At 42.5% G+C, this 9890-nt stretch overlaps 1 protein-coding gene across 1 annotated transcript in view; it reads right to left on the bottom strand.

Moving 5' to 3' along the window:
* DACH2 (dachshund family transcription factor 2) overlaps positions 1-4426 on the bottom strand; it is a gene marked incomplete at its 5' end in the record, with an annotated part of 137553 nt that extends 133127 nt beyond the window's left edge. The window contains one exon of the mRNA XM_010131878.1: positions 4311-4426. Coding sequence (XP_010130180.1) covers positions 4311-4426 — 116 coding nt within the window. The remainder of the gene's footprint in view (positions 1-4310) is intronic.
* Positions 4427-9890: the final 5464 nt, after the last annotated feature.

Genomic DNA, 9890 nt, shown 5'->3' with positions numbered 1-9890 from the left:
CAGCCGTTACACACAGCACATTCCAAAAATCTTGCCCTACTCAACAGCCATCCACTGGGGGTGAACCTCTACCAGACCTCTGAAATCCTGAGTCCTCCCACCTCACAGCCAGAAAGGCCGCCACAGCTGAGTACCCCTGTGAAAATGCCTTGTCTTCCTTCTCTAACACAGGGTTCCCCAGCCAGGCCTCCTCCCAGCTCCTGCACCGGCCTCAGCCCTCAATCCATCCGCTGACTTGGGCTGCATGCACCCTGCCAGACCCCTCATCAGGCTGCCCGCGGCTCTGGACAGCACAGCTCCGACATACAGCAGGGCAATAGAAATGCTTTAAGGAGGCTTGTGTCCATCCTGCCGGCACCCAGCCTCACCAGACCTTCCAGCCACCCCTCAGCTTCAGCGGCGGGGCTCCCAGAGCACTCCGAGAGATGTCTGCCCTACCACCTGAAAAAGAAACTGCCCCAGAAGCAGCTTTGTGCCCTGTACCACAATCTAACAGAGTTCTAGTGCCAGGGTGATCATCTTTATCAGCCTCCCCCCTCCAGTAACTCGAAAACAAGATGGAGCAGCCTCCAAAACGGTTTTGGTGAAGTAACAGTTGCCATTCTACAAACTGAACGGGGAAAGAATGCAATGAAAACTTCACACAGTGGTTCTCTAACCCTCCTGGGGGATGACCTAAACCAAGAGTAGGGGGACTGAAGTTGACACCGATAACTATTAAAAGATCCAACGACTCTTTCAGCTTCGCTCCATTCTGAACTGGTTTAAATCACGCAGTGGATTTCAGCTTCTCACCAAACAGCAAACTACTGCTTCAGACCCTTCAGCTTCCCTGAGAACCTACTCCATAAATAAGTCCCAACTGTCTCGTTAAGATACACTGATGACAAAGACTCGTACATTAAGAGGAGATAAAGCCTTTTTTTGTTCATGTCACTTCATCACACCACATTGTTTGAAGAACTGAGCCTTTGATGACCGTCCCTCTGTGACATACAGGATTTCTCCTTTGCCCTCGCAGCAGGAAAGGGCACCACGCTGATTTCCACATTTCCTACATGAAGACAAGAAGAAAAAGCACTTTCTTCTAAGTTAGTGTAAATTGGACAGTACTTAAATATCAGCTCTTGAAGGACGCAGTTTGGGCACGGTCACTGTGTTGCTTACACAAGCTCTTCCCAGTGGCAGGCGTCCCAGACACACCACCTCGCCTCTCTGGGTCACAGTGGTGTTAACCACCCTGCTGCCCTAGCCTCCTCGTAACTCCAACTGTTCCCACTGCCCAAAGGTGGGAGTACCTACAAATATCTAAAAAGACCGAGGTCTCACTCACAGCTCCTTCACAAATTACTTATGTATAAGAGTATTTGTAGTCCACTTTGCCAAGAGTTAGAAAAAAATTAAGAAAAAAAAAAAAATCAGAGGCTACGCTGGAAAAGGCAGTCTGCCTAATTTAACTACCTGTTTATTATGTGAAAATGACCATGTAAACTGAGCTGACCCAAACCAAATGGGTGATGAAAATAACAGCACCTTTCAAGGAGTGGAAACACAGATGGCTCCCTGGAGGCTGCAGGAAGTTACTAATCATCACTCCCTAATACCCTCTCCAGACAGAGCCCTGAGCTCTGCAGCCAGAACAGCAACTCCTTGAGACCTACCCAGCCTCCCAACAGCAAGCCTGGATGGAAACTGCTTCACTTTAACTTGACAGAAGACTAGAGAGGAGGTAAACATTAAAAAATACGATGGATGGATGAATCATGCTGCATTTGCTGATGTGGAGTTTGTTACTAAAATGAGATTATCTGAAGGAAACAACTCAAGCGCTAAGCTGGACACATTAGAAAATGAGGTAGCCACGTAACAAGAGTGTAGGTTTTGGGTTTTTTTTTGTTGTGTTTTTTTAAGAACAAGGTAGGCACATTAACATACTCCGCCTATCTGTGCTGTAGGAAGAACAGCAAGGTCAGACACAGGACTTATCAAGGAGTGGACAACCAAAAGAAAAGCTTTGGGCAATTACAGTTAGAGGAAGCAGATAACTGGAGCAGGCTGGAAGAAAAACCTCCGTTCTGAGAGAAGTGCTGAAACACGTTTCGTTCTTAGGTCAGCCAAAAGGAAAGAATCCAGTTGCAAAAGGGTTGGAGGCACCCAGAGCAAAGCAGTCAGCAGTGACATGTAAACAGGTATAACTAAAGCTAAGGGAGGCTTCATATCCCAGGCGCTCCATCAAGTTTACGACAGCTCAAATGCCCACTGAGTTTACAAGCGGCTCTTTTGGCACCTTCCCTTACTCCACAATTCCCCCAGCTTTTACACTGCTCTTTCTTTATGAACAAGATGAAACAACTCCAAAACTTTAGGAGCTCCAGCTCCTGAGTGACAAGACTACAGAGGCTGTCAGTGTGGAGCTGCCCTGACGCCGGCTGGCAGCAGGGCTGCCTCATCCGCGAGGACCTGTCTCGTCCAGGGTCCTCACTGACACCACGATGCTTTGGAAACGTGCATTTTCTCCTACCCACAAGCTGCTCCCTCAACTCCCTTTCAGCTGCTTGAGGCACACTGTCTGGGACTTCCGGCGCTTGGTCACGCAGAGGTTTTCACAGGCGGCTCCCAAGGTCATGAAGGCGGCCACCCTGGGCCCAGGCTGAAAGACAGCCCCCCGGGGCCATCCTTCTCATACAAGCCTCTGCACGGTAAATCAAGTGGGACGTACCCCAGTCATTGCTTTGGACTCCAAACAGCTTACAACAGTCTTAAAATTTTTTACTCAAAGTCTCTGACACTGATACAGCCCACGATACTGTTTTAGTGTGCACACTCGGCATGCTGCATCCTGGAGCACTGCCCAGCTTGAAGCGGAATGGTAGTCTGCGTAGTTTGGTGTCCTGTTTGCAAACACACACAGGGCAGAAAAGTAATATGGAATATTCTGATTTCTCACAAGAAATTATCAATGCCAGGTGGTTCTTGTGCTTTCCTGTCTATTGGTAAAAACATTAATAACAAGTCAACTAAGTTCCTGAGCTGAGAACACAATAGAGCTACTAAAAAAGTCCCTCATTTATGAACTGCTCCTATGAGCAAAAACCCAATTATTGATCCCTGCCACTTGGATAAACAGCACGTGAAGCTGCACTGGCTTGTGTGTCGCTCTAGCAACATGCTTCCATCTTTTATTAACTTCTGCGGTTAAGGTCACTGCGACTACTACTTAAGAATACTCATTCCACTTCCACAGGGATACAGGTTATTGCTTCACTGAGAAGTCCTCGTGACACTGGGAGCTGTAGGAGAAACGGAGAATCTCAGCTGTGTCACCCCCTTGAACACCGAGACCTGCTGAGGCACTTAGCTGCGGTGCAACAGGTTCTGCAAGCAGAGTAATCACGAGATCACGACAGAAGTCACCGTAACTCCTGTGAACCTTGTCTTCAACTCCGCTTTTCCTCTAGGATGGTCTACGAGTTTATATTCTGCTGAACACTTCACTACGTTTGGTTTCTCTGGAGATACAATATATTTAGGCTGGACTTTTACAGTAATCCTACAACTAGGCTGTTGAGCATTTGAACAATCACTTTTATTAAGACAGTCTGTTAATACAGCTTTGTTAACAAAATAAACTTACCCTTAGCGCACAGCAATTAATAAAAAATTAAAACACTCATCAGGATAGCACAAGATTTAATTTAAACTCTAATAATAAACTAATGAAGCGAAATACTATGCATTCAAGTATGTTTAGAGCTTGTTTATAATTTCACGTATTTTCATGCTGGTTTTTTCCTATTAGGATACTGAATGCAGATTATTAAAGCACAATCCACTGTGGCAATGGGGACTTATCTGCTCTTCAAGTGTTTCTCCTGTAATTCGTACAAGCATTTCTCTATCTTGCCAGCATACATTAGTGCTGTTACAATACAATACGCATTAGCCACGCCACTCAGATCCCACGAGAACTAAAATATGCACACATTTGAAAGGAAGAAATGCCTGCTACAGGGCACTCCGGGACAATAGTTCATTTTCTCAGGTTTTTTTCTTTTACTAAGATAACACATTTAATGGAATTTCCTGTAAGGAAATTACAATTAATAAAGAACTAAATTACAAATCCATTAGATTTTGGTCACTGCAGCAACAAAACAGAGTTTTCATGAACACTCAGAAAATTCAATAATGTAACCTCTGGAAGAGCTTGAGAAAGCCCTGAAGGACAAGGCAGTTAGATCAATATTAGTTTATTTTAACTGCTGTGCAGTATGAAGAGATGGGGCTGATCATCTGATGGATTTTATTACCTGTCGGAGAGATAAGTCCTGGTGATAAGAGGCCTGGAACTCCGTGGGGCAGAAGACGTGCATTCTCTTGTATCGCAACTCCCAGCGAACGCTTGGGGGGCCTTCCTGGTCGTGAGCTGAGGAAACAAGAGGATAAATGAAAACACATTTTCTTTTTGAAATATTTGCTTACTATGTATGCTGTATAAAACACACGAAACATCAGCGATACACAACTACTATTAGAAATTCTCGCCCAGGAAAAAACAGCTTGATTGAACATAAGAGAACTGTACAGGTTTCAAATGAGCTGACAATAAACTGCCAGGCAGCACCTATGGTTACTGTAACTGCGAGCTCCAAGGCACACAAACGACTGGGGAGCCAAGACTGTTTTCTCTGCACCCCAGACCAGAAACAGAGCAGTACATACTTCCAGCCCTATTGTACCACTACTGCACTATTTACTACCTTTTTCTTAACATTACTGTCTGTCAAACAGAGCTGAAGAATTTCACATGCATGTGTAATTCCCATTTAAAGTCCTGAAAATGCAGCTCACTGCATTCCTCAGCTCACAGGGCGTGGTTTATCGGGGCTGTGGATTAACGATGCGATGTCCACAGGGACACCAGAGCTATTTGGGTTTGTGTACATCCAGGATTTACTAGCTCAGACCCTGTGCTGGGGGAAGGCAGCCACACTGTTTCCAGACTGACTGGGCAGCTCAGCCTGGCCAGCCAGGCTGCTTCGCAGAAGGAGCGTCTACACGCACCAGTCAAGCTTTGCCATCATCCAGGGCTCCCATGGCCTCACAGGTGGCGAGTGGAGAGGGATCTCAGCAGCAGCTGCTCCAGGTCTCTGCCACACAGCCGTGGCACAGAAACTCAGGGGTGTGCTGCCTGACAGTGAGGAGCTGAAACCTTGAGTTCAGCGGGATCTCCAGCTGCGCCCTCGGAGCCACGGCAGGGAACTGCCTGCTTCTGAAGGTGCAGCAGCAACTGAGCACTGAGCTGCTCCAGAAGGGACAGCTTTATGGACTGACTTCACGTTATTAGAGAGTTTAAACCAAGACCGTTAGCCCCACCTGACAAAAATCTGACTGTCCCCTGACCAGCTTATCAATTACAACTGCAGCATTTAATCGAAAATGTTAAAGGCCTCCTTACAGATCTGTAACATCTAACAGATATTTTCAGGTACCGCGTTAGTCCCTTCCATTCCAATACTGACCTGTACAGACCACACCACCGTCTGAATCGTCCCCTCCCCCAGCCAGCTAATAAAAACGCATCCTCCTCACGTTCAGGAAAGTATTGCTGCTTCTCTTTGGTCAAAACAGATTTCTCTCTGTTGAATCATAGAGCTTTTGACAACATGGAGTGAGACACTGTATAAAATAACTAAGCTGCAGCAATGAATGAGGTTCGAATAGAAAGCATTTCCAAAAGGACTTCTAGTTCACAAAGAAATTTAAGTTAAACTTCACTCCATCAACTTCCAGCGGCAAAGCTCTCCATCAACGCTAGACAAACTCTGCCTTTAAATGAAGACAACTTCCAGCCACACTACACAGAGGTACCATTAACCTCTTCATTTTTCACAGTGCGCTAGTGTTATTTTGTTTTACTGTACATCAAAGTAGCACAAAATCATTTTTTTGGTTTATTATTTTATCTCTATAACTATTCTCACCCTTTTCAGCTTTGGGTTTGTCCATTTTGTATTTCACTTTACCCAGTACTTGTTCCATTTTTCTTTTTTATGCTTTAACTTGTTTATCACACTCTGATGGCTGGGTAGTAAAGCCTGCTGCAGGAGCCCAGGCTCACTAGGCTGTAATAAAGCTAAAATAAGCGTATTTGAGTTTCACAGGAAGTTAGATACCACGTGTATTTTTTATTAAAAAATAATCACCTGCTGAAATCAGCCACTGCATGAGAATATTCTCTAAGAGACAGCACTGGCTGGGCTGGGAGGTTTAAAACAGAAAAGAACCACTGCTCCTCTGATTTACAGCTGCCTGTACTACACATACATGTGTAAGTGCTTCATTGTCACTGTCTGAAGAAAAGTACAAAACCGCCAAAATTAGCAGCTTTCTCCAGCAGAAGAGCTCAATCAGCAAAACCACAGCTCAAATACTAAGAAATCTTTTGTATAAAACTCCATATGTTGATACTCATCTAAGAAGAACATTCTAAAAATTAAATGGTTTTAAGAGATTTTTATGAAGAGACATTCTATTTATGACTCAGGTTTTTTGGAGGAGGAGGAGGGGAGACAGTTTCACTCCTGCTTATGCAGATTTTGCACAGACAACCGTTTATGTCGACCACGCTGCTGACCCTGAGTAGAGGACTTCTAGCCCACAGGTTGTCCAGCTCAGATCTCCAGGCTTGCCCGAATGCCCTACAGGCAGAAGCGAAGCTCTCCAGCCTGTGCTTACACACCACCAAAGAACCGGCTGGGTCTTCAGCGCTGTGTTCTGTACTTTACAAGTGAACACCTTTAACCTTAAACCCAGTACATGAAGCGAAGAGCCACCCAGCAGCACATACACACAAAGGAAACAAAAACATTAGTAAATCCAAAAATTTTTTATGAGATTTATGTTATGTTGTGAATATGCTGCTGTCAGGGCTGGGGCTGGCACCACCAAGCAGTGAAATCTCACTGGTCTTTCTCAACTCTCCCAGTACCTAGTGTGCTGCCTATCACCTTGTGAAGTCTAGAATTCCAACAAATTCCACCTTTACTACTTAAAACACATCTAACCCTCACAATTCCAAGAAAACGGCCAATATGTGCCTTGAACAGAAAGGCAAGTAGAATTATGATTCGGGGAGGGGAAGATGTAATTTGTGATTAAGAATTAGCATATAAATATTAACTTTATTTAATATTGTTTCTCCTAATCATTTGTCACTCTGCTTTTTTACTGCCTTTTCTTCTTCACCTCTTCCCTTCTCTCATTCAAGAAAGTTACATATGCAAGAAGTGTGGCAAAATCTTTTCCTCATGATAACAACAGAAGCATAAATAGGAATGACCAGCCTCAAACAATTTTAAAGGTGTTTCTTTGAGATCCTAAAATCTCTACGTAGATTTTGTATTTGCCATCAATAGGTCTTTGTGAATGGAAAGCGGCTCAATTCTAAAGGAGGTGTTACTTCAGTTAGAAACTGTGAGTTTACAGATATCTCTTCAAAACATTTTGAAGTGCAAGAGTTATGGTCACACACGAAGAACATGCAGGCTAAACCGGGAGTACCATAATGTTCCTCATTAATAAATTTAGTATTCATTCTTTATACTAAATAAATGCAAACAAATTGCCCAGCTCGAAGTCTATACTGATTAAAATTCGGTTAGTGACTCTCAAAACCAAAACCAAGAGGTCCTTCGGTTGTCAGCGACTGGAAAGCAAAGATAGCTGGAGGCTTGGGTTGTAACTTTGGGTTGTAACATCGTGTTTACACGACAGTTGCACAGTCGCTCGTCATCCTCTCCACTTCACCCCCCCAAAACCACTAACTCTGGAAAAGAAACACAAACTGTTATCCATTTTGTTTGGAATTACATTTGTCAGAGACAATATTACATTTTAAACAGTATACTTGGCAGTTAAAATTTACATAGTAAAATGGTGAGAAATCATTCATAAATGTCTGGTTTTCCTTTATTTTCCACTCCTGTTGAGAGCAAATTTTATTATTTTTCTCTTCAAAGTTTTATATATTCCCTAGATATCCCAAGGATTTTTAATTTAAATCAAAATAGAGTAAGGCTGGGTTTCTGATTTCGTTAGAATTACTGATCAGCTGCATCTTTTAAAACTCTATTTTATGCTCATTACTGACAACTGTATTTCATAAAATCCACAAATTCATCACCACTTTGTGAAATGTAATTAATCAGGGGAAACATACAGCACATCGCTCTTGATGTATGATAGTGCTCTACTTTTGTGCTTTTAAATATAGGAGATTTACTAGAATCAGAAGTGAATTTGCATATTAATCAAGACAAATAAACATGTGGTGATTTAACTAGGAAACTGTTATTTGGATGACAATTTAATCAGCACAGGTTGAAAGGTCCATCACTGCAGCATCCTGTTTCTGCTAAAATATTGATTGCGTTACTGATTTCAGTAATGCTTTATTTTACAGGGCACAAATAAGCATGTAATTACTCTTTAATTGAATGGTAATTGCTTGCTGGCAATTATTTTAAGTTTTGGAGTTTAATTACTAGGTTATTTGTGTTTTGTGAAATAAAATGTTATGTATTAGTAGCCCAAAATATTTTCCGTATGAATGCTCTGTCAAAACTAGAAAAGTTACGATGGTATGGGTTTGACATATAACACCGCAACACTAAGACTATCATTAAAAGGCTCGGATGAATCTTCGAATGCTTTCCCTTTACAAAATTAACACGGGATGTACCATTTGTCAGATAAATGGCGGAATACCGGACCGCAGGAGCATGATTTCCTCTGGGGTCTAGTCCACCATTTAGCATAATTTATCCTGATGTTTTGCTTTTCATTCTCTGGGCTTCTTTAGAGGAACTGAAATAGTATCCTGTCCTCTTGAGAGCAAAGAATAAACCAAGTAGAAATATATTTCAACAGTACTTCATATTTCTGCAACTGAAGTGGATTACCACCAGCACATTATCTTAGCAGCCTATAAACTTTGTGGGCTTGGCAGCCTGCTAGATAACAAGGGAAAGCATTACGTCTTGCAGTGTCAATGAGATATGACACGTTCTGTGATATATTTATCCCAAGTTGTGATAGATGAGGTACCCGATACTTTGATCGTTAAGATCTGAATTTTACTTCCACACTTTTCATTTTTGTCATCAGCTCTTCATGAATCGGCAGTAGGCAGTCCGGCAAGGACTGCTGATTTGGGTTTTTCAAAGGATATCCAGTTAATAAATTAATTATTGATTCCATGAGGTTTGAGCTATTTGCCTTAAAAATATGCTAGACTTGTGATTTAGGAAGCTCTCATATGTCGCACGGATTTCTTCAATAGCACCGTATTTTCTTAGGTTTAAAGGAGAAAAGCAGAAGTGCTGTAGGACATGCTGCATAAATTGCTCTGATAAGAGTGGCAGTAACTGGTGCAAAAACTCCTAAGTAGAAAAAACCCAACAAGACAAAAAAAAAAAAAAAAAAACAAAAAAAAAAAACATGAAAACCCCCAATCTTAGCTGCTGTCCTGAACCTGGGAAAGGAACCACAAATGAAAATTTTGCTCTCCTCAAAGATCATGAGGTACGTCCTAGTGACTGTGAGAGGTACTCTTTGAAGCCTTTACCAATAAACATAACATCTTGATAATCTGAGTTAAAATTATTTCCTATTACCCTAACATTTTTAGTTAGGCATGGCTTTAAAGTAATCTCTTTGCTGTGGCATTTATTACAACATTTCAAAGATGCCAATGGTCGTTAAACTCTACTTGACCTTCCAGTGTTTAAGAAGAGAAGCAAACTCTGACCTCACAGCAACCTGATTCTGTCTCCTCTCAGCGCTGGCAAACTGATCACTTGTCTAACCATTGCAGGACATTGGATCAC

Source organism: Buceros rhinoceros, unplaced genomic scaffold, assembly GCF_000710305.1.
Source record: "Buceros rhinoceros silvestris isolate BGI_N320 unplaced genomic scaffold, ASM71030v1 scaffold5902, whole genome shotgun sequence".
NCBI classification, from domain to species: domain Eukaryota; kingdom Metazoa; phylum Chordata; class Aves; order Bucerotiformes; family Bucerotidae; genus Buceros; species Buceros rhinoceros.
This window is presented reverse-complemented; position numbering and strand designations above follow the sequence as displayed.